General features: G+C 31.7%; 2 protein-coding genes across 2 annotated transcripts; one reads left to right on the forward strand and one right to left on the reverse strand.

Moving 5' to 3' along the window:
* Positions 1-5,079, reverse strand: SIGE (sigma factor E). Its single transcript, XM_016307897.3, has 6 exons — positions 4,939-5,079; positions 3,263-4,010; positions 3,031-3,177; positions 2,700-2,936; positions 2,322-2,585; positions 1-440 (listed from the first exon to the last, which is right to left on the reverse strand). The coding sequence occupies exons 2-6, from the start codon at positions 3,944-3,946 to the stop codon at positions 243-245; spliced, it is 1,530 nt and encodes a 509-aa protein (XP_016163383.1). The 5' UTR covers positions 3,947-4,010; positions 4,939-5,079; the 3' UTR covers positions 1-242.
* Positions 5,080-20,021: 14,942 nt separating this feature from the next.
* On the forward strand, positions 20,022-21,705 carry LOC107608264 (putative WRKY transcription factor 53). The gene is made up of 3 exons (XM_016310106.3): positions 20,022-20,461; positions 20,577-20,705; positions 20,889-21,705. Exons 1-3 carry the CDS (start codon positions 20,127-20,129, stop codon positions 21,460-21,462), a joined length of 1,038 nt encoding a protein of 345 aa, XP_016165592.1. The 5' UTR covers positions 20,022-20,126; the 3' UTR covers positions 21,463-21,705.
* Positions 21,706-26,165: the final 4,460 nt, after the last annotated feature.

A 26,165-nucleotide genomic window follows, 5' to 3' on the forward strand; every position in this document is an offset into this window, starting at 1 on the left:
TTACATGTAACATGTATCTGTCGTTATGTACCTTATATGCAATTTCAAAGTCTATGGTATACAAATTACATGACGAATATACGATTAATTATGATTTTGTGTGGACCGGTGACACAAATTGATTAACATATCAAACTACTGTATGGCTAATGTGACATAACAAATATTTAATTTGTATAAGGGAAGCGAGAGGCATATACATAGTAACAATAATAATAATAATAATACATTATTAATGGATTTTATACAACGTAACGACGAAGATAATCCAATCGAGCTGGGTGCTTGAGCTTCATGAGAGCCTTGACTTCATGCTTTCTTACCATTTCCCTAGAAATGTTCAAGTTCCCAGCTATTTCCCCCAATGTTCTATCTCCCTTGCCATCCAGTCCAAATCTCTGTCTTATCACCAAGCTCTCCTTTGGCTTCAGGGAATCAAGCTATACACATTGAAAAGAAGCTACCGTTAACGATGACAATTGAAATATCATGTTATTGATTTACATGTATTATTAGACGGAGTCTATCATTATAGTAACTACAGTGGTTATACAATTTTGATAATACTAAAAAAGTATCACTAAAATTAAGGTCATATTTTTTTTTTAAGTTTATAATATTTTTAAAATTTAAAAAACATTAATTTTAACAAATAATAATGGTCACTATAACTAAACTAATAAGAACTGTTATGCACTTAGATGGTATAATAGCGTGTGGAAATTAATGACTTTTGATTATAATGGCAGCACGGTTGAATGTTAGTGATAATACAAGAATTAATCTCTAAAAATTAACTAAAAAAAAGTAGAGATTGTTTTAAATTTATATATTATCTAGAGAAATTTAGATTATCTAAAACAAAGAAATTGATAAAGAAATTGATAAAGCAATAAAATAAGAAATTAATCATTATTGAATTTATAACTTTTATCGTAGGAGCTGATTGGTTTAAGTATTTTTATTTTTGATAAAAATAAAAAAAGACATAAAAATATGATTGATTAAATATTTTAAAAATATTTTCAACAAAAACATTTAAAAAAAAAACAGAACAAAAGTTAAAAACGCTATTTTTATGTTTTCAGTCTTTCCGGTTTTAACTTTTGAAGATGTTTTTAAGTCAAAATACAGTGTTTTTTGTTTTGGTACAAAGGTTCGAATATTTCCTACTCAGTTTTTATATATTGTTTTTTCATCCTACATTCAACCAGTATTCTTTTTCGTCTTCTTCTCTTCTTTTTCTATACGTTTTTCTGTTAGGATATCCATTATTTACCTCCAATTTATACATAAATCTCTTGAAAAGGTGAAATTTTTTTACTTTTTTATTTCATTTGACTCTTTTGATTTTTTATTTTAGACTTAATTTTTGTATCTTTGAGTATATAGACAAGATAATTAAAAAAAATAGAACTCTAATTAAAATTAAAATATGTATTTATTGAGTTTTTTATTTTATTTAATATTGAGTACGTACTCTCCAAATTAATATGTATTTATTAAATTTTTTTATTTTTGACCTTCATTTTTTCGTTTAAAAGAATAATTTATTATAAAAATAATTTTTTAAATCGACAATCAATTATAAAAGTATCCATAATTAAAAAGAATACATAAAAACTTAAAAATATTGACAATAAAATTGGCTTTTTTGTTTAAAATTTTTTAACTTTAATGTTTATTTATTCATTACTTTATTAATAAATTATTTGTTAAAAAATTGTTCACATTAATAAATTTTGATATTAATTAATTAATTCGTTTGGTGTAAAACTAATCTTAGTTTCGATTTTTTTTAATTGATGTTTTTTATTGTTATATAGTACCGTAGAAAATATAAAGCCAAACTATACATAAGAGATACTAAATTCTTTTAAAATAGTATTTTTTTTGTGACAAATTTTTCTAAAACAGTATAATAAAATAGTAATTTATTTTATATTGATACTGTATAAAAATTAATTGTTAATTTAATAAAAAATTAAATAACTAAAATCGTAATTTAATAAAAATATAGTTTTATGATTTTAAGTTATTGAAAATATATTTTAAAAATAAACTAACCAAACATATTTTTATTATTTTAGATACTTAGAAATAAATCTTCTTTTCGCAAACCAACAGTATTTTTTAAAATACAAAAAATTGAAAATGAAAATTATTTTTAAAAAAAAATTATTTTCACAAACTAATCAATTCTTATTATTTTAATTTAAAAATGACTAACTCCTTGCTTTATTCGTTAAGAGATGTGAGGCGTGTTAACTAACTCAGAAAACAATTAAAAAGTTGGAAGAGTTTAAGTTGTTAGCACATACCACATCATCAAGAGCAAGCCTTAGTAGAGCATGTTGCCTTCTATTATCACCGTTGACACCATCATCATCAGTAATCCCATTTATAAACTCCTCTTGTGTGGTTGAATGCCGCGCGTTTAGGGAAAGAATGGATTTTGATGCCTTCATTACATCATGGTATCGTTCTGGGGAAATTTGAGCTCTCTCCATTATTTCTTCATCTGTTGGCTGCCTCTGAAGCTCAAACGTCAACTCCAGTTTAGCTCTTTGAATCTCTGCCCTAACCTGCTCAAGAACAGTCATCAGAGTTTACGCAATCACAAGTTGATAAAGTAGAAATTCAAGAATCACAAGTTTAATCTACATTATTGCTAATGAAAAATGATCTAGGTAACATACTGATTCAAGTCCAAAGGGAACACGTGTAAAACTTGAGAGGGTCATTGAACGAATGATGGAATGTCTTATCCAAAACAATCCGTAGGTGGATAGCCGGAATCTTCTGTTCGGCTCGAAGCGATCAATTGCTGTAATGAGTCCTTTAACTCCTGCCTGACACAGATCCTGAAACCGTGGGCTATTGCCAAAATCCCAAAAATATTTGTTGATCACAAATAACACAAGCCGGAGGTTGTGCTGCAATAGATTCAACCAAGATTCTTAATATCCAAATCATACTATTAAACCATGCTGCAAAAGATTTGAACAAAAGAAAAAAAACTTAAATTACCTTGATCAGCTTGTTTCTTGCAGCTCGGCCTACTTCTATAGTTTTCTTTACTTGAGAAACGTTCATATTTGTAGCGTCAGCTAGTTCAGCCTCTGTAGGTTCTCTACCTAGCTCCTTCTGCAAATCCTCTTTCACTTGAAGAAGTGCCTGAAAATAACAACAATGCTTTTTTAATGTATATTCATCTAAGAAAAAGAAGACAAAAACTTTGTTGACTAAACTACTTAATTACCTTCATAGGTTGCATCAACTTGAACAACCAAGTATGCTCTGAAGAAGGAAGAACTGGAGGTATTTTCATTTTCTTCCAGTCCAAACTAACAAGATCCGTCGACCCTGAATATTCCCTAACAAGTTCCTCAATCTTCTCACTGTTATCCTTAACAATTCTTTTCTTTGGAGTGGGAATGTTGTTTTTCAAAGCAATCCTCTTATCAAGACTTAATCGTTTTGTCTTGGTGTTTCTATTTCTAATCACTCTGGTCCTATCATTATTGTTTACCTCTCCTTCTTTATCAGCAATCTTCTTCTCCCGACGCAACACTCTCTTGGTCTTAGTATCTATATATACTGCATTGTGAGTTTCGGATGCAGAGCTAAGTTTGTATATGTTTTCAAGTATGGCAGCAGCCTCATTGTAGTCCACGTCCAACATAGCAGATTCCTCTATGGAGATAGTTCTCCCTCGCTTAGGCGATTTGTTAATCTTTCCCATCCGTTTCTTATTATTACTTTTCTCCATTTCAACGTGGATAGGAACTTTCTCTTTGGTTGCAATCAGTGCCGAATCATTGTGCTTATCTCCTTTAAATGCTATGACTAAAGGCCTCTTTAGGGCAGATCCATGAGTGCTAAACTTTGTATTTAATCCTAGTGGTGTCCTGGCAGCTGAGCTAGAAACAGTCACAACTCCCATATATACCACCACCACGTTACAAAAGCTTTGTAAAAGAAAATGACAAATTTTCAACGGCCAAATTCTGCAACAACATCAGAGCAAAATGCACTACTATGAATTTTAAAGGAAAGAACATAAGAATCTCTTAATTAATCATCAATGTACTTTTATTATTAATTTAACAAGAACAATAAACAGAGAAGTTATTAAGCAAACCAAAAGACTAAAAATTGATTAAAAAAACCAGAATCATCACATATTACATACTATTTCTCACTCAAAAACACATAGTAATACTGCGGGCTTACAACCTTCTAGAAGCAAAACAATTTTAATTATTTATCACATAATAGATTTTTTATATATTAAAAAATATTCATCTAACTCTTTTAGATTTTCATTTTCTTTTTATCTTCTGTAGTGAGTGCATTTATATAAATTAATCTGTTCATTCAAAAAATTACAGAAAAGAATATGTATTTTTGTCTACGAATCATTTTTCAAAGATCTTTTATGGTATTCACTACAAGATAAAATTTTGTAGATTACTAGTAAATCTTCCGTAGGCTCATTTAGATTTTTTTTGTTCTTCTTACCTTTTGAGTACTGAGTACATTTATATGAATTGTATTTTATTCATTCAAAGAAAAAATATAGTAAAGAATATACATTTTTAAAATCTAGAATATTTGTTTAGAAGTCTTTTAGCAGTAATTCTGCAGCTTTTAGCGATCATTCGGGCAGCTTATAATCTGAAACCCTTATCAAATAATACGATTAACAACTATAAATGGTTGTACAAAATGAAAGATATCAGTGTTTTTAGCCAAGTAAATTGAGATAATACTTTATGAACTAACCAGATTTCTTGCCGTCAAAATAATCTTAATGTCTTACTAATTTTTGAAAGAAAATATAGTCATTTCTATCACTATTGTTAATCAAACGTACCTAAAAACTAAAAAAAATGATATAAATTAATGATCAAGTGTGTAACAGCAGTAGTATACCTTTGATGTGCAGGAAGTAGCAGAATCAAATCCAAGGCAGATTTTCTAAACTAGAGAGGATCACTTAGAACTTTGAGAACCTGAGAATGTGAGAGAGAAGAACCTGTGGTTGTCGATGACTCTGTATTATAAAAGAACTGCAAAATACGAGAATTATTACGTCCACAACTTTTTCTTCTCCAAAAATCAAGAGCCACAGATGAATCTGCTGGCAGATGAAGAAGTGCCAACGTGGCGTTTTTAGAGTGGGAGATCAGATATTTCTCGAAATAAATGTGGATGACATTGTTTGGCACGTGGTTGGTTCTTAGCTTTGAAACTGAAAACTTTCGTTTGAGGTTCTATCTTGAATACGTAGCATGTTAATAACCATGATAATGTGTTATACTGTGTTTTATTAGGATTTTTATCCGTTAAACTTCATTTTTATATATACATATTTATATTATATCATATAAAAAATATAATTTAATGATTAAAAATTTGTATCAGAACAAAATTATTTTTATTATTTAAAAATATTAAATTTGATTTTTGTTATTATAAATGTATTAGAATTATTTTAAAAAATTTATATAATGCAATTACGCATTATAAGATGTAAAAATGAATAAATATTTTATTATATTTAAGTTTGTGACAAAATAATATTGAGTTTATTTTCTCTATATGCGTATATAAATGAATTAGAAATTAAGAGTGTATGTTTTTCAATGGAGGTCATAATTTTGGAAAAATAAAGTAGACTGAGAAAGATAAAGAAATGTGTTGCTAAAATTTGATCTCATGCATCTCCCATCCGAGAAAATGTGTTAGTTATTGTTATATTATATAAATTATAAAAAGATTAATTATTTTTTAAATAATATAATAAAATTTTAAAATATTAAAGTAATTAATGAATATTAATATGTCTAATTGAAAAATTAAATTCATTTATATTTTTAATATCAAAATAATTATATGTCATGTATATTATGAATCAAATTGAAGAATTTGTATGCTAATTTAATATATAATTTTTAAAAAAAAATAAATATTTTAAAAGCACTCTAAGGTACTCAACAGAGAAAAACTTTAAAAATTTTGATGTAATAAATTGAATGAGAGCTATAATTTTATTTTTTTTTTTTATAAAAAAATTTGATATTTAAATCTTTAAAAGAAAAAGTACTTTTGTTATTCTATATAATCTAATAAATCAAGGAGATCTAGTTATTAAGGAATATAATTATTATATATACTTAGGATTGTAAGTGAAGATAGTTTATTAATTATTCAAGATCTTTCACAAGCCATAGATGTTGGTGATTTGCAAATCTTTGGTAACTCACAGCAACAATTGCTTGAACTTTCAATATCCAACCCATAAAGGTTGAATGGTTCGACACGCAGCATTATTGAAAGGAAAAAAGGATTACACATATATATATATATAAAAGTTCTACATTTATGTAATTTTTTTATTTAAATTATCCAAGTAACTTCAATCAGACGCGTCTTCTTAACTTCTTTACGCGTTTGTTATACACGCACTTCATATAACGTAAATCTCCTTCTTCTTCTTCAATCTAATAAAATTCGTTGTCCTCTTCTGTTCCCATTTTTCTTCTCTGCTCACATTTTTCATTATTGATCTGCATTGAATTCAACGTAATAAGCTCCGTCGTTCTTTTTCTTCTTCGTTTTCTTCTTCGATCTACACTTCTGAATAGAAACAATGAATGATTCAACTTCAAATCAGTTGAACGAGGTTATTACGTTGAGACAGCTAAGAAATAATTGCTGCATGCTATCACAATAATCTTAAACACTGAACAAAGTAAAAGAAGGCCACCGAACCGAACAACATTCATTTGGTGAATCGAAATCACAAAGACTACCGAACCGAACAATGTTCATGTGGTGAATAAATGGTGATCAACTTTCAATCAATAAAAATAGTATTTCTCCTCCTCTTCCTCCTCATCCTTCTTCTTTCAAATTCGCGCATGTAGGTTCTTCTTCTTCTCCTTCTTCTTTCGTTATAATCATCACCAACAACACCAACATTTTGCTCAGTTAAGTGGAGTTGCTCATTTTTTATTCACTTGATTGTTAATGTATTCAGTTGAGTCCTTGTGCATGCAGAAATATTTTTCTTACTAATTGAATATTTATCACGTTTTATTCAGCACATGATTGGTGTTCCGTTCAATGGTGTTGGTCATTTCGGTTCACCTGATTGTTATGTGTTCAGTTGACTTCTTTTGCATGGAAAAATACTATTCTTGATGATTAAATGTTTATAACGTTTTATACCGCACATGAATGTTGCTCGGTTCAGTGGAGTTGCTCATTTTTTACTTAATTGTTAGTGTGTTCAATTGAGTCCTTGTGCATGTAGAAATATTTTTCTTGATGATTAAATGTTTATGACGTTTTATTTAACACATGAATGATGTTTGGTTAAGTGGAGTTGGCCATTTCGTTTCATTTCTGTTCTGCACAATTTAAAACTCTTCCTCCTCACCTTCTACTGCTTCTTCACCATGGAGAGAAAGAGGAAAAGACAAAAAAAATCAGCAGCAATAACAACAAAAGAATGAAGATAAGAAGAAAACACGTGAAGAAGAAGAAACGCGAAAAAGAAGGAGGAGAATGAGGAGGAGGAGGAAGGCGAATCTCTGTTGCTGTTTTCGTTTGTTTTTGGTTGTTCTTTGCCAAACCTTCTCGCGACTCTTCTCCAGTAGTGGTTTTCGCAGAGAACGTGACTGAAGTTTGAGTGATTTTGAGAAAGATTCGAAGAGAATGAACGATTTCGTGTTGAGAAAGAAGTAACGTTTTTTTATAATGAGCGCAAAGTAACGAAGGATGCTCGTCATTAATGTGCGTGACTCTATTTGAACTTATGCGAACTTGGTTACCCGATATATATATATATATATATATAAAAGCAAGGTTTGATTGCATTTTAAAATAGAGGAAAAGACATAAAAAGAATTGAGTATTAACAAGTGTCTTTATTAGCATTAATGGATAAATCTACAAAAATAAGATTTTTAAGGGGAAAAAAAACTTTAAATTCTAAATTTTAAATTATAAATTTTTAGTATTAAATTTTATATTTCAAATTAGTTTTACTTTATTTTATTTTTAAATATTTTAGTTAAGTTATAACTTATAAATGTCTTACTTATTTTTAGTTTTATTTTGTTTATATTTAATTCTAAATAATAAATATCAACTACAATATTGATTGAAGAATGTTGACTCTACCTATTTTCTTTCAAGAAAAATATGATAAGTCGAATATTTCTCTGTCAATATGGACATGTTGATCCAATAAGAACATTTATCTATGACCTCAGACTAAAATGACTTTGTGATCGAGGTCTTAACACAGTGGCAATTTGTTTATCTCTAAACAACCACATCCAAATTCAAAACTTGGTTGATAACTTATTTGAGCCAAAAGAAAAGAGAAACTAGAGTAAAAACTCAAAATGACCTTTATAAAAGATGTTGCTTCCCCACAAACTTCAAAGATTGACCTCATTCAACGAACTTATTTTCAACCAAAAATTGTTGAACAAGTTTATTGTTTTTTTTTTTTTCAACAATTATTATTCATAGCTTTTGCATTATAATAAACTGAACCTGTAATTATGAAAATATAGGTCACTCCAGCAGCAAGACAACACAAGTTGCCCCCTAAGAGCAAAGTCACTCCAACTCCAAAAAGTGTTAACCCAATGCAAAGAGCAAGTTTAGGTACCTTTAAAGTTGGCAGAATTCATGGCATTTGTTCTTACTCCAAGATTCAAACCTCCAAAAAAGAAGAATTGATGGATGATTTCTTTTTTAGAAAATGATTGTAGTCTTTATATTATCATGTGATTATGCTTATTTTAAACATCATGTTTGGTGACATATGGTTAGTCAATTGTTACTAAATGTAATGACTTAATATTTACAGATGCAAATTGTATATTTCAGTTTATCAATGTTATTCTTGCTATTTAAGTTTGTTTTTACAAATGGAAGGGATGAAGAAATGCAATATACCAGGGGTGGCAAAGCGGGCCGGTCCGTCCCAATCCGTCCCGTCCTGTATAGGCTCAACGGGGCGGACCGGCCCGCTCGTCAACTAAAACGAGTTTAAAATGCTAGTTTATCTCCCGTTTTATAGTGGATTGGTGGGTCAGTGGGTTAGCCCGCTTGACTTTTTTTTTTTAAATAAAATTTATTAAAATTAATAAAAAATAATAATTAAAAAATCAAATATAAATAAAAAATAGTCAAATTATAATTTTTTTTATTTTTAACTTCAATAAAATTGTTCAAAATAATATTTGTCAATAGAACCTCTTTATTTTAAAAAATAAGTCATATAATTTGAACATATATACGAAATTGTGAAATAAAATAAATAAAGTTAATAACTAAAAGAAGAATAAAAATAAAAAATGAAAAAATATTTAAAAATTATATAATTATTAATTTTGTAGCAGTAATTACTTTTTTATTTAATAAAAAAATAAAATAAAAGAAAAGTCTTTGGCTTGACTGCCAAAACCCACAAATTTAGCAGTGCGGGTTTGACGAAATTTTTTTTATTTGGCGGGTTCCAAATCCTAGTCCGACCCGTGTTTTATAGCGAGTTCGGCGGATTGGCCCGATGGATTCGATATGTTTTACCATTCCGACAATATACCATATTAATAGTCTGATTTTATATTTATTTTTTTGTGAAAAGACAAATTAACAACACAGAATACATTGACAAAATTTCATTCTACATTTTTTTTTTTGGAAATTACATAAGTAACCAATCATCAATCACCATTTAGTCACACTTAGGCCATACACAACACTCATAGATACCGGCAAACAAATAAACATACTCAAAATACTAATCCATATTTTCAAAATCCTAAGATCAACTTCTAGTTTGTTATTCCTCCAAGCTAAACTCATGTTACAAACTTCCAATGGTCTACATTCTTTTCAGAAGCAAATCTCCCAAATGTACTGCCATCTGTCCTGACAAAGTGGTAATGATTGATTTTTTTTTTCCAATCCACACATGACACATGTAACAACTTGGCGGCCAGGGATGCCAAGTTTATGAAATAACAGAAATAACCCCCATGGAGGGTTTGACCTGGTTTTGAGCGCATGATACAGGCTTGCGTGCAAATTAGTCAGTAACTATTGCACATTCCACACGCCCCTACATGCAAAGGAGGGTCGTTGGGTCTAGAAGGCCCACAACAATCTAAACCCTGTATTTTACGGCCCGTATAATTTGCGGCTTACCAAACCTTTTGTTTTTCCATGACCAAAACAAAAAAAAAAACCTTTTGTTTTTCTAGGTTGCTTCCTCGCAGTTCCTACGTACCACACTGTCCACACATTTAATTTATACACAAGACTTCTTAAGATTGTGAAAAAAAGAAAAAGAAAAAATGTTCATGCATGCAACTGATACTTATATGCGGTTTTAGTTCCTTTTTTCATGGACAGGGGGTTGTGTTTCCACTCCTGGGACATTGTTGCCAATTATAAACAAATCTGACTTGGTCTATTTCTAGATTATTCTTTTCGGTAGGAGTCTAATTCAGATTGGTTCCTTTAATTTGAATCGTTCAAAGGGGATGGACGGTGTTACGTACTTAATGCATTAATATGTACTGCTATATATACTAGTATACTATATTATAAAATTTGACCACGAGTACTTATAAGCTAAAGTCACGTTTATGATTTTACTTAATTAATTTCTAGAAATAACTTTCATTTTTATTCAAACATTTAGACTCCTTAGTCAGAAAAAAAAAAAAAAAAACACATTTAGACTCCTTAAGATAAATAAATAATAATCAGCTGATTAAGTAATAGGGGATTGAGTGCAACTGTGCAAGGGAAAAGTGACTAGTCTTGCATGGCATAATATGCTTCATCTAATAATATAATTATGAAAGTGATTTTCACCTTATCAATTTTTCTTTTTTATTTTAGAAAAATTTAACCTTATTTTTTCATATTAATTATACGGCAAAGATCATTCGTCAGAAGCTTCACGTTTGAGTGTTTGACCAATGTAGTCATCCGAATAAGGTGAGACAATGGAGCAATTTAATAAGGTGATTAAGACTTGGATTATGTTTCAGATTCATACTATTGTGCAGAATCTTGTGTAACAAATAATACTAGCTAGCTAGACAATAGAGCTAAGCAAATAGCTAGCCAAGAATTAATTAAACTTCTGTTTGTACTAGGAGTGGAGATCACGAACCGGAGAATTTAAAGGTTGAAAACCTTAATTTCAGTGAATGCAAAATCAGATGGAGAGGTAATTTACAAGACACTTCAATATTTAAGTTAGTAATATATTTTAATAGTATGACTTGTGAGTTTACCTGTTGAATTCTCTTTCTCTTTATTATTGTTTTATGAAATTGTCGTTTTTTTCACATTGACTGCCTTTATGTCGTGCTCTTAATATCATGTTTTGGCGATTTCATGACTTAATTGCATAGTCGTTGCGTCGTATCTGATGTTATATCATAACATTGGATTCTCATTATTTCATTATGTCATTATTTGTCTAGAACAGTGCTTCCAATTCAAACTCTTGACTTTGATGACTTCGTCGAGAGTACCTGAGTTTGTAAAGTTGGACTTGGAAAATGTCTTTTAATTGAAATTCTGAGGAGTTCATAAGAAAACTGAACAATTTTCTTTGGCTCTCTTGGCACGGTTATAATTCCTCTCATTTTACGAACCGTCGAGCCATTTATGACTTCTCTCGCCATCAATCAAAGTTATATTAATTTCTAATTTAATAATCTTTACTTTAATTTTACTTATCCAAAAAAATTTCTTTTTCTCTCTCTCCAAGAAATTCTCCTCCTTTTACTTTTTTTCTTCTTCCTTTTCTATTTTGCCATTTCAGAAGTGAGATACTAGCTTCCTACAAGTGTTTCCAGAACACTTTTCCAAATGCGTTTCGAATTTTAGCAAACAAATTTCTAGTAAGGGTTCTATGTCTCTTTTTCTTTTTCGATCAACTTGCTAATGTGCATTTCTTATTTGGTGCTTCGCATGTAACTTTTTTTTTTACCATTCTGTGCATTTCTTTTGTGCTTTCGGTCACTGTTCTATGCACTTTTCGCAATTCTAGTCTCTATATTTGCTATTTTCTGAATTTTTCAACCAAGTCTTAAGTGTTGTGACCACAAGTCCTTCAATCTCTGTGGCAGCAACACTAAGACCTGCAACAACAGCTCCAGTGGCACACTAAGTCAGGTTAAGTCTTGTAACTAGAAGAACTACATTTAAACCTTCAATCAAAGTTCTATCCATAATCCACCAAAAAGTTCAACCTAATTCATCAAAGATGAGGCCCAAGTAAAAGATATTCAAACCACCAATTCCACTTTGCTCCAGTCCACTCCCACCTCTAACTTAACTGTGACCACCATAGTCTTAAGTTCAAGGTGCTTCACACCCACATCAACCTATAGTTGGCCCACATCCACCTCAACTTCAAGTCATCCCAAGATCAAGTGCAGCAGCTACCAAAAAGATATTGGAAGCAACCAGTACTACCACAACAAGATTATTTAAATTTATCCTTAATCTATCCTCCATCAATCCAAAAAAGTGAAGAATTATGTGATTTTGGACATCCCATTATGCCTTGTAATAACTTTTTTGAAAACTTAGAATGTGCATTTTAGTAGACTTATTTCTACATATTTGCATATTAAGATCTATGTTATGTGTTTGAGACTTACTTTTGTGATGTTAAGCTTCATAAAATTATGCACTTTAAGAAACTTGTTCTTTTTGAGAAGCTTTCATTTGTGAAGTTTAGGATATTCTGCATATGACAACTTGTTTATGTTATTGAACATCAACTTTTGAAGTTTATGTATGCAATTTTTAAGTTTATTTTTTTAATGTTTCAATGTTTCTTTAGATATTGACAACATAATTTGAATAGCATACTGATATTATAGTTTGAATTGCATTTAGATTACAGGATACATAAATAGTCTAAATGGCATGTTTCAATACACAACAAAAATCTAGAACAACCCATTTTTTTTTTCTGATTTTTATTATTCATTTCTCAAGCATTACATACATAAAAAACAACACAAACAACACATACAATTATCCTAATACACTAAGCTAATGGATTTTTCTTCTTCTCTAAAGCAATAATCTTCTCCTCCAAAACAGCCATCCTATGATCCAGACATCTAGTTTCTCTTCTTTTTCAACAACTTCAACATCTTTTTCACCCAAATGCCTTTTATCAGAGATACAATCATTGCTTCCAATTCTAGCAAGATGCTCATTGACCCAAACAAAAAATTTACAATGCGGTTGCTTTCCCTGTCAAAATCTCCAAAATTATTTACTATAAAAAACCATTTCAAATCAAACCAAAACAAATTTTTTAACTTACCTTATAGAATGCGCAACCCAAAAAGATTCTGTTAGGGTTGCTAATGGTTCTCGACAAATATTATTGCACAAACTCCACAGAAACACCTCGGGATAACGCCGTCGTTTAGGTCTCCAGCATGCACAACACATGAAACTGAGTTTGAAGCTGAATTTTCTTGTCTTACTTTATTTACGCTTCTTCTTGAGGTTGATGATGCTCCATTGGTGGCCATTATTGATATAGCTAGAACTCCTCACCACCAGCGTACACGAACAAATGCAATCAATTTAATGATTAGGGTTGTCACTCGAAATGATGTAATTTTGAGGGAGATAAACTTATTTGTCCAATTTTAAAAACCGAGTTAATATTCAAAATGGCTCCTGAAATTTGACCTTCGACGTAATTTAGCCCTTAAACTTTCAATTGACTCAAATTGTACCCTAAAATTTTGACTCGTACCTCAATTTGGCCCTTCCGATGTTTTCCGTCATCGAAAAGCTGACATGGTAATTTTAAATGATACGTGGAATTGTAACGGTTAGATGATGTGGCCAAATTTTTTAAGACATTAATTTAACCCCTCACAATTTGAACATAAAACCTAGCGCAGCCCCAATTTTCCCAAGTCGTAGTAGTCTCTCCAAAAGTTGGAGCAGCAGCCAAGGCTTAAGTAGTTCTAGCAGAGCTCATTTGCATGGTGACTAGGTAAAAAAAATGATTTGTATAGAGAATTATATTCATTGATTTTACTCTGTGTATATGCTTATTGATGAATTATATTCATTGTGGTACTTGTTGTTTCAAATAGTGGGAAAGAAAGCTAATCCTGATGCTACTTTTCTTGATATTGAGAAATCGTATTATAAGAAGGGGAAACACGTTGAGGTGGAAGAAGTTCCATTTGAAGGTTCTAAGGAAAGGAAGCCATAGAGTGAATTGGATAGTTTGGATTTGGTGCGGCCTATTCCGCCTAAAGGGGCAACCTTCCAATCCAGTGATAACGAAGTTCCATTGGAAATTAAAAAACCGAGCCAATAGCAAAGTAATGCAAGGAATGTCAATAAAAGTATTCTGAAAAAGCCAACAAAGGTAAAGTGGACTTGTCTATGCAAGTTGCACTACAGAAAAAGCCGTAAAGGTATGTGAAATTACTATTATAATTGTATATTTTTGACAATCTTATTTCGTTGTCTTATTAAAGCAACCAAAAGCGGAAGTACTTTGTTTAACCTTTTTTTTGGTATGTGTGCATGCATGTAGCTTGAAGGGGAATCTGCACTAATTCATCAATCAGAATTATCATGGGATGCCACTTTGAACAACCCAGCATCATACTTCAAGATTGGTGAGACTACTATGATTTGAGGAAATTGGGGCTGTGCTAGGTTTTATGTTCAAATTGTGCGGGGTTAAATTGATACCTTAAAAAATTTGGCCATGTTATCTAATTGTTATAGTACCACCTGTCATTTAAAATTGCCAAGTCAGTTTTCTGGTGACGGAAAATGTCGGAAGGGCTAAATTGAGGTATGAATCAAAATTTTAGGGTACAATTTGAGTCAATTGAAAGTTTAAGGACTAAATTGAGTCGAAAGTCAAATTACAGGGCCATTTTGAGTATTAACTCTTAAAAACCATTCTTTCACTTATATGCCACTTGTGCACCTGTAACACCAGGTCATTAAAACGGGAGTCACGTTAGACTTTTTCGTTTGGTCTGGCGGAGCCATTTGAACGAAGAGACTAATATGTCCAACTTTTAAAGAGGTGAGAGATTTAAAAGTATTTTTAAATGATCAAAGATAAAAATATCCGTAGGATAAAAGTCAGTGACCTATTTATTTTTTTTCCTAAAAAATTTTAGTTAAAAAAAAAGAAAAAAATTTAGTTAAATTTAATTACAAAGATAATTTATTCACCTAATATTTTTTTTAACTATGTCCTATTTTTATACTGTTTGTTCACCATATATTCAATCTTAATTCTCATCATTAAAAATAGGATAAAAAACGCATTTAAGCCAAGGAGAGAAGTATATTACGCATATAAGCCAAACAAGAATATGATGCAAGAATCAGCCAAAGCAAAATATAATGTAATTCGAAACAACTTTATTCGAATTACATTCCTTAATAATTCGAATCAATACAGCTCGAATTATTCCAAACCATTGCCTACAAGTAATTCGAATCAACTTGGAACGATTTATAAAAGCATAATTCGAATTGTGTCAATTCGAATTAGTAGGAACACGTGAGTAGGAGGAAGTTTGAATCAAATTGATTTGAATTACTCACTTTTCGAAACAAATGGTAATTCGAAACGAGTTGATTCGAATTACAAGGGGGTGGCTTATATAAGGAGTTCGAACCAAGGTCATTCGAATCAGTTTTTCATTCTCATACCCCACCAAATCCCAGAGAAAACGACCCAGAATCGGTCCGAGAAAGACTAGAGCGGCATACTCAGGCGATGGGGGACGATCCGGGAAGGCTGTATCGACTGGATGGAGTTGCTCATATCGCCGGGGTGATCAACGACGAGGTTAGTGGTTTTTGATAGTGGTTTATAATATTGGTTTATGTTAGTGGTTTATGCAAGCGGTATTGCAAGTAGTTTATGTTAGCTATTTTGCATGCGGTTTTATTGGCGGTTTATGTTAGTGGTTTGGGTTAGTGGTATTGCATGCGGTTTATTCTAGTGTTTTTTTTTTTTTTGCAATTTTGATGTTGGTTTATTTTAGCGGTTTATGTTAGCGGTTTAGGATGGTGGTATTGGAGGTGGTTAATTGAGTGGTTTTGCATGTGGTTTTCGTAAGTAGATTTGCATGTGGTTTATCTTAGTGATTTTTTGGATGCGGTTTTAGTATGCGGTTTTGCTCGTAGTTTACTACAATTTGCTTTTGCATGTGGTTTTTAGAAGCGGTCTATGTTTGCGGTTTTTGTATGCAATTTTGGTAGTGGTTGACTATATCTGCTATTGCATGTGGTATCTGTTACTTGTTTACGTCGTGAATTGTATCTCTTAGTGGTATTGTAAATCGTTCTAATTATGCGGTCCATGTAATGCGCAGCCCCGGCGTTGCATATCGAGCATGCGGCGGCAGCAGGGGATGCGACCCGATGAGAGGTATGTTCCGTACTTGCAGATGGCCGGATTATACCATCTTGTGAGACTGAACGATAGATGGTTCCGATTGGACGAGCCCCTTGTGAGTGCCTTCGTGGAGAGGTGGCATCCGGAGACGCACACATTCCACATGCCGTTCGGAGAGTGTACGATCACACTTCAGGACGTCGAGTACCAGTTGGGGTTGCCAGTGGACGGACGTTACGTCAGTGGTTGCCTGACAGACTTCCACGTATACATACAGGGTGGCAGGCCAGCTTGGCAGTGGTTCTAGGAGTTGCTCGGTGTGTTACCTCTCGCGAACCAAATTCAAAAGTTCGCAGTGAACTGCACCTGGTTCCAGGAGACTTTTGGAGAGTGCCCCGAGGGGGCCGATGAGGAGACGGTGAGGTGCTTTGCCCGTGCCTATATCATGATGTTGTTGGGCACCCAGCTGTTTGCCGACAAGTCCGGCAATCGTATTCACATCAGATGGCTACCGTTCGTGGCTAGGCTTGAGGAGATGGGTGGCTACAGCTGGGGGTCGGCGGCACTAGCATGGTTGTACCGGTGCATGTGCCGAGTGGCCAACAGACATGTCGTGAAGTTAGCTGGGCCGTTACAGTTACTTCAGTCCTGGATCTTTTGGCGGTTTCCTGGTTTTAGGCCTGCTGGGTATGATGCGTTCAGCTGGCCCCTAGCCTCGAGGTACCACTATCGTAGTCTACTATTCATCTTTATTTTATTTATTTTTAGTTTCGCATGCAATTTTATGCTTTTTCGAATCATTCATGAATGCGCAACCATGTTGGAATCCTATGCAGGTGGTCAGGTTACAATCCTGGGGTTAGCGAGAAGAGACCGCGGGTGCAGATGGCTCGACTGAGGATCGACATGTTACAGGCTAGGGATGTGAGTACGCTAACCACCTATGTATAGTTAGTGTTTTTTTCAGTTTATATGGTATAACGATTTTGTCTAATGGATTTGATTTGCTTTTTTCTGTTTATATGGATGCCCTATAGCACACCTGACGTCCTTCAGGTTGTCCATCCGGAGGTCTTGGAGCCTCGTCATACGATGTTATGGCGGTGTGTGACGTCACTGATATATTTTACGGTGGTTGAGTGGCATCAGAACCATGTGCACCAACTGAATCAACCATGTGCACCCATTCCTAAACTCAGAACACTTGCCCACATACCGGCAATAGTCAGACTCAACTACCTTGTACTGTACCCCTCGGCGGATGCTGTAAGTCTTCACACTCAACAGGGCCTCATCTTTATCCTGAAATTGTTGACCAACCTGGAACTCTGTCATACCAGCAGACCCTTCTGCATCTCTAGCGCCAAATCCAGCAGGCTGCCCAAGATCCCCCTCCTGCCTCATGGCATCCAGGTCCAATGATGAAAAATGTGGAGGGTACTGCTGTGTGCCAGAGCTAGAACCACCTGCAGCCCCTCTCGGGTCACTCGCTCCGATATCATCACCACTGTCATCAGCAATCATATCCGGCTCAACATCATCGTCCTCTGGATCATCAAACAATCTGTCTCCAACACCAGCCGGTGCAGCACAATGTACTGAGGTCGGAAGATATTCCCCTGTTCCAACCTCGTCGCCAACATTGCCGCTGAGATCAACAGCGAACGAAGGGGAGGCGACAGGCTGGATGGGTGGCTCGTACGCAGGGACGGAGGAAGAAGCAACGACGGGTCTCGAGCTAGAACCGGCCACCGTGGCTAAAGTGTTGGTATTCCGGTTCGAATCCCCCGAGCTGGATACCACATCAACCAACTTTGCCAACAGCTCTGGTGTCCTCACCTCGGGAAACTGCCGGCGACAATGAAACATGACCTGCAAGTCCTCATCACTTCCGATTGTGAAACAATCATACTTCACGGTATCTTGGAGCACCGTGGTTGGAATGCGATAGAAAAACTTCTTAACCCTTTTCACACCTTTCAGACTAAGTTTCAACAGTACAGAGCTAACAATGTCATCATAGCTCGTCGTAGGCCTCACGATAATACAGAGAGGATCCTTATCGGTGAACTTCACACCGGACCGAGTTTTTCTCTTAATCGATCCTCTGTGGTGAACCAACACTAGAAAACTATCCTTACTAGCCATCTGACCCCTCTAATGAGAACAACTCACGTTCACATCATATATATACAGCTCTTCTTCACAGTAATTCGAATCATCTTCATTCGCACTATATATATGTAATTCGAATCAAGACATTTTGAATTAGCCTTTGTTACCAAAAGGGAGTAATTCGAATCAACATGATTCGAACTTCCTCCAGCATCACGTGATGTTAGTAATTCGAATTGACATAATTCGAATTATGCTTCTATAATTCGATGCATCTTGATTCGAACTACTTTGGCATATGAGTTGGGAATAATTCGAGCTATATCAATTCGAATTATGTAGAAGTATAATTCGAATTTTGTTGATTCGAATTACATTAAAGTTTGCTTTGGTTGATTGATGAATGAGAATCTCATTTGGCTGATTTGCGTAATATAGTTTTCTTCTTGGCATATATCTGTTTTTTACCCTTAAAAATAGGTATATAGAAGAATCATTGTTAATTATGTTGGATTGTGGAGATGCTAAAAATTAAAAAATATTAAATATAAATTGAAATGTAATAAACTAATAATTGAGAATTTTCTTTAGACAGAGGTATATTATTAGGAATGGAAAGTTAAGTATCTAGATTCCTAAGTAATAAGAAAGGATAATGCTAAGTAAGAAGAAAGTTGGGAAAAAAGTGATGAAGATTGTTTGTTTTAGAATAAAAAGAATATTATAAAAATAAATGTACATAATGCATATTCTCTTTAAAAATTTAGTTATTATCTTTATTTTCACATAAATACATAATAATTAATTTAATAATTAATTTTTAATATATATTTAATATTTTTGAATTGATTTATTTGTAGTTAGTTTTTTTATTGGTGTCTTACCAAAAATAGCAAGAAAAAAAAAACCTAATTATGGAAGGTAAGAGTGACGGGTGTAGACGTGGCAGGATGACGTGGCATGAGAAGCTGGTTGGGTTCGAAACGTAAAATGCAAGCAGCGAGAGTAGCACAGTAGTAGCCCTAGACTCTCCTAGTAACGACGCGGAACATTGTTTGAAGATTCCTAGTCTCCTCGGTGCATAAACTTTGACTTTCTTTTCTTCATATTTTTAAATTTCCACAACTACAATATAATACACTCTAGTAAGTTGTTTATTTATTTATTGTTTTTTAAGTTTTAACTGCGGATCGGAGGCTTAAGATAAGAGTAATGATTTGATGCAAGAAAAAGAAATGAATCATATATGATATGAGGGGTCAACGAGAAATAAAATAAGGGTGTTAATATGTGCGTAGAAGTGGTCATATCCTTGTGCCATTCTATGACCAAAGACTAGTCCGAGCAAAGAAAATCTCTCTCACTCGTCTCTTTTTCTTTCTTTTCTCTTGGTCAAACTTTCTTCCTTTCCATTACCTATTTTCTCTGTTTTCCCACACTTTATTTTTCTCGTATATACATATATCATCTCCATGCTCATTGTTGTTACTTAAAAACGAAGAGCCATTTATTCTGTGGCATAATAATAATGGAGAAGATGATGATGATGGGATTGGGAGAAACGAAGAAGTTGAGAGAGGAGCTAGTACAAGGTTTGGAACTGGCGAGACAGCTCCAAATCCATCTTCACGTGGCTTCCACTCCCCATGAAACCCGTGACTTGTTGATCCAAAACATTATCTCTGCTTTTGAAAACGCCCTCCACATCCTCAGATGGACACCGCCACCCGCCGCCGTGGACCCCTCAATCTCACCTGCAATCAGAATGTCCCAAGAGTCTCCACCTTTGAGCACCGGCAGCCCCCGCAGCGAAGACTCCGATAGAGATTTAAGGGATCACGATCCCAATGCTTCCAAAAAAAGGTACACAAATTATACTAACAGTAGCATTTAATCTATCAGGTTATTACACACTTATATAAGTTTAACAAATTACACGTGGCATGCGTGAATAACATGATGCAAGTTAGTTTTCCAGGAAGAGTTTGCCAAGATGGACAAAACAGATTCGAGTTGGTCCGGGAATGGGAGTGGAAGGGCCTCTTGACGATGGATACAGTTGGAGAAAATACGGCCAGAAAGACATTCTTGGAGCCACCTATCCAAGGTATATATACCACCAATCAAAGTAAATTAAACTCCACGTATATTTATACATAAATACTTCAGGACTGATTTAGTAGCGAATTTTTTGCATACACGTAACATTTTTTATATTCTATTTTATAATCTTAGTAAATTTAGAATTAAATATTTTATAAAGTTTGTGTACATACATACGTGTATGCAGAGGGTACTATAGGTGCACACACAGAAATGTTCAAGGATGCTTGGCAACAAAGCAAGTGCAAAGATCCGATGAAGACCCCAACATGTTCGAAATCACATACCGAGGATCACACACATGCACCATGGCTTCATCATCATCCAACAGTGCTTCACTTCCTGCACCCACAACTAGTCCAAGGAACCCAAATAATAATGTTCTGCAAAGCCTTGACCAACAACCACCTATGATGAATGAATTACTCTTGAACCTCAGGGCAGGGTTGAGGGTCCAAACAGAGAATCTGGATAACTGTTCTTCCTTCAACTTCCCTAGTAATTCAAACCATGTTTTCTCATCACAAACACCACCACCACAACCTCAACCTATGCTTGGTGATAATAATTTTCCTTCCTATATGTCCCCTGCTACTTCTGGGATAAGCCAATTCTCAATGTCTTCTGGGAATCAGATCAATGATATGATCTCTGCTTCAAATTCAAACTCACCAACCGTTGGATTAGACTTTTCCTTTGACCAATTTGATTTGGACGGTCATAACAACTTCACATTCGGTAACCCACAATTTTTTCCTTAGTTTAAGTTTTTAGAAGGAATGATTTTGACTATTCATAATTCTGAGAAGTAGTGAATAAAAATTAAGAAATTAAAATAATATAGAGTTGCTTTTTTTTTTTTTATCTGCTATGAAGTTGCAGACTTTTCTGGCTTCTAGGAAGGAAAAACATTGTATTTCCATGTATTTGTTTTTAAGAATCTTTAACTACTTGTACCTTAAGAATATAATGTGAAATATAATTCTAATATTATTTTGTTCTAAGGTAACTTTTCGTTTCTTCTCATAGGCAACTCAAGCTATCAACTTAGTTATTTTGTATTTTAAAGATATTTTTTAACATAATAATAATTTTAAAAAAAATGAATGAATTTATGTATTGAAAGTATAAAAATCATTTTTAATAAAATCATTTTTATAGTATTTTTAAAATATATCTTTAGAATACATATAAAATTTTTAACTTTTTTAACTGTACTTTTATCCTTTTTTTTAATTTTGACTTTGACTTTGGATAGAAGAATTTTAGCTTTACTAACAAAAAGACACTAATGCATTTGTATTTCTTTCCAAATTTTGTCAATTTAGTGTTTTGATGTTCTTAATTAAGGTTTCAAGAAAGAATCAGCCTAATTTTTTTATGATTCGTAAAAATGTATGAAATTTGTGCTACTTAATTATGCTGATAAATAAGGAAGAGGGAATTATATCATAAATTTTGTAAGTAAAATGTTACTATTATTTTAAAAATAAATAAATAAATGAATAATTATTACTATCATAGACCTTTAACTGAAGGTTTGTCGTTGAACTGGTCTCGTTTTGCTTATTTCAAAAGGAAATCAATCTTTATTATCGGTCAATTAATTAAGTCCCCAAATTGTTCCTTTTCCACCATGAATGAGGGTTGACCATGAATGGAATTAAGGCCAATATTGCTAAGAAGTTCAATGATATATGGGCTTCAAATTTGATGTGTTGTTCTGAACTATACCACTCATGAAATCCAATAGAGTGGGCCTTGGATTTGCTATCTTCATAATATTTTCTTATTTTGTTTTTGTCCTGGTTATAAGTTAATTATTGAAGCGGCGCTTCTGTGTTTACTGTTTAGTTTGGTATGACTTTATAAAAATTAAATTCAGGTTTAAACTATCTTAAGAGTTTTTTTTTTTTGTCAGTAAATTGGACAGCTCAATTTTAAGTACTCTAATAGATTAGATAATCTTCAATCTTAAATACACAATACATCCACATATTTCACATACTCCACACATTTATTATATTTTTTCTCTCAAATGCATCCTCTAGAATTTAAACTCTAGACTTTAGTAGTGGGGAGGAGGTGAAACGCGCCATTTGAGCTAAGACTCTTCGGCAAACTATTTTAAGAGTTTAATTGGTCTTCAAGTCAACTTAGACATATAAACACACACGGTTGAGGTCCAAAAACAAAATCACAAGGGTTGTTATCAAAAGTTTAGGGTGGTCAAATTTTTTTAAAGTGAAAAAAATAATGAAACATCGATCTAATCAACTTTAAATCAAATGATGAGATTCACATATAATAAAAGTTATAAATTAAACCGTGATTAATCTCTTATATTATTATTTTACAAATATTTTTATTTTAAAGAATCTTTTATATATATAAAAAAAAGTAAATTATTATTTCTATTCACAAACGTTTAATTTATAACGGTGACAAATGAAAAAAATAATTTTGTATTTATGAAAAATTAACTTTTTTTAATAATATTATTCAAATACTAAAAAATAATTTAAAATTTTCAAACTATTCCTCTTGACCTAACTTACCTCATTGTTAATTTCTAATCTCTAATTTTTCATCACTACTATTTCAATGGGAATGAATCCTTTCCAGTGGAAAAAAAACTGGATAGTATTCAATGTAAGATCTCACTTTTTATTGCTCTTTCTCTCCTATTTAATTTTGGTCCCACTTATAAAATTAAAAGTGAAAAATTTTATTCTTTTAAGTATTTAAAAAAATGGAGAAGATCCATTTTCCTATTCCAATCACAACCCTCCACTACCATTATCTAAATCCTTCCTCATCCAAATTTTGTTCCGGACTACCACCACCAATACCACCGCCTCCTTCATGTTCTCAATTTTTGCCCTTTCCACCATACTAACATTCACATTTACGAAATTCTCTTTATTCTTCTCTGTGGTAGGAGCATTCTTCTCTAAGGTTGATAATACTAACCTCATTCGATGCTATTCAATCTGATCCCACGCATTTAAGTAGGTGGGTAATCCGACCCGCAACAGGTTGGGTCGAGGTATAAGTAGGGTCTGGTGTAGGTTTATGTTTAAGGGTGTGTTTGGGGTTCACGTTGGAGAATAAAAAAGTCCGTTTAAGTGTCTTAAACGTCCCATTATCATGTTTGGCAACTTTTTAGGGTGTGTTTGGCAAACGCGTTGAGGAGGAAAGAAGCACGTTTGAGTCTCTTAAAAGTTTCACTTTTATGTTTGGCAACTTTTATTCTTCTGAACGCAGAAGTGATTCTGCCTTTAAATGTACGTTCAGGAGAAGCTAAAATTTGTAGCTTCTGCGTTTCACGTTCATGGTGGCTGATTATCTTAGAAAATTAGGTGAAAATTTTATTTCTTTTTTACCAATCATATTCTTCATTTTCTTCTATACAAAGGATACTAGTAACTATTACCATCACAGTTTTCTATAGTTCTTCCTACTTGTTCTTAGTTCCAATTTTTTTTCATCAAAATAGTTCAAATTTGTTTCAATCACTAGCAAAGTGAATATTTTAATTTTTTTATTATTTTTAGTACTCACTTTCATATTTTAATTTTTATATTTTTTATTGTATTTTATATTTATAGGATAAATATTTTTATATTATTTGTGTAGTATTCTAATTTCTCATGTTATATTTTTATATGAATTTTTTTATCATTTACTATATTATTTTTTATATGTATATTTTTTATGAAATTTTTTTATTTTTGTTTGACTTTGTTCATGTGATTTTTATTTATTTTATTATATTTTTTTTATTCATTGACAAATGTTGTTGATTTTTTTTATTATGCTCTAATTTTTAGATATTTTTATTATTATTTGTTCATATGAATTCTTTTTTTTTCTATCCTCCTTTACTGCATTGTATTTATGTTGTGTATGAATTTTTTTTATTTTTTTATTTAATTTTATTCATATGAATTTTATTTACCTTTTATTGTATTTTTTTTGTTCATATGATATATGTTGTTGGTTTTATGACATTTTTATTATTTCTTATTTGTATCAATTTTTTTATTCTTTGATGTACTCTATTTTTGTTTTGTATTAATTTTTTATTTTTTATTCTGATTTTATAAAATTTGTAATTGTAATTATTATATACTACATTTATTATCAAAATTTTATAATATAAATTATGATCTTATAAAAAAAAGACAAAATAAATAAAAACTAATTATAAGTAACAATAGAGTCATAGATAATGAAAAATAGTTGATACAATAAAGGAAATGGATTATAGTCCAAAATAATACTAAATTAAAGAAACAACATTTATTTTACTATAATCAATTTTGATATAAAGATTGCCAAACATAAATCACGTTAACACAAACTTATTTTTCATCAAAATCAATTTTGCAAAATTAATTTTATGCAAACTCCCGTTTGCAAACTGTAATCCAAACACACACTTAGAACTCTTAACCCAGAAGTGCTTTCACCTTTGAACGTGCGTTCACGTGAAGCTAAAAATTACCATTGGAGGAATTAGATAAGAAATTTATTCCATATCTACCAACTGTACCCTTCATTTCTTCTATAAAAAGGATGCACATAACCACATAATTTCACACTCTCTATATGTTCTTCTCTGTATGTTTTTTGTTTCAAATTTTTTTTCCAGATTTATTTTTATCACTGTCAAGGTAAAGATTTTAATTTTTTTTATTATTTTTAGTTCTTTCTTTCATATTTTGATTTTTATATTTTTTATTGTATTTTTTATTCATATGATAAATATTTTTCATATCATTTTTTTGATATTATTTTTTTAATTTTCTATTGTTATATTTTTATTGTATTTTTTTATTTATATGACAACTATTGTTGATATAAATTTTTATTTTTATTAATTTTTATGATATTTTTATTATTTTTTGTTTATATAAATTATTTTTTTATCTTTTATTGTACTATATTTATGTTGTGCATAAAATTTTTTATTTTTTATTTAATTTTATTTATATGAATTTTATTTAATTTTTATTATAATTTTTTTGTTCATATAATATATGTTGTTGGTTCTGATTATTATATATTATATTTGTATGAATTTTTTTTGTTTTTGTTTTTTGTTTTTATTGTACTTTATTTTTGTTTTTATTATATACTAATTATAAGTAACAAAAGAGTCATAAATAATAAAAATTTATAGTCCAAAATGACACTAGATTAAAGAGTACTAACGACACTAAAATAAATTATAAAATATTTTTTTTGTTTAATATTATAAAATGTATAGTACTCCCTTTTATATTTTTATTTCTTATTGTTTTTTAGTTCATATGAATTTTTTTATTATTTACGGTTCTTTATGTTTAATATGTAAAGTGTCTTTTTTTTTATTTTTATTTGACTTTGTTCTTTTTTATTTTTTACTTATTTTTATCATTGACTTTTTTTTATATTATTTTTTTCAGTGTTCTAATCT

Source organism: Arachis ipaensis, chromosome B7 (genome assembly GCF_059453495.1).
Source record: "Arachis ipaensis isolate K30076 ecotype BB chromosome B7, ASM5945349v1, whole genome shotgun sequence".
Lineage (NCBI taxonomy): Eukaryota > Viridiplantae > Streptophyta > Magnoliopsida > Fabales > Fabaceae > Arachis > Arachis ipaensis.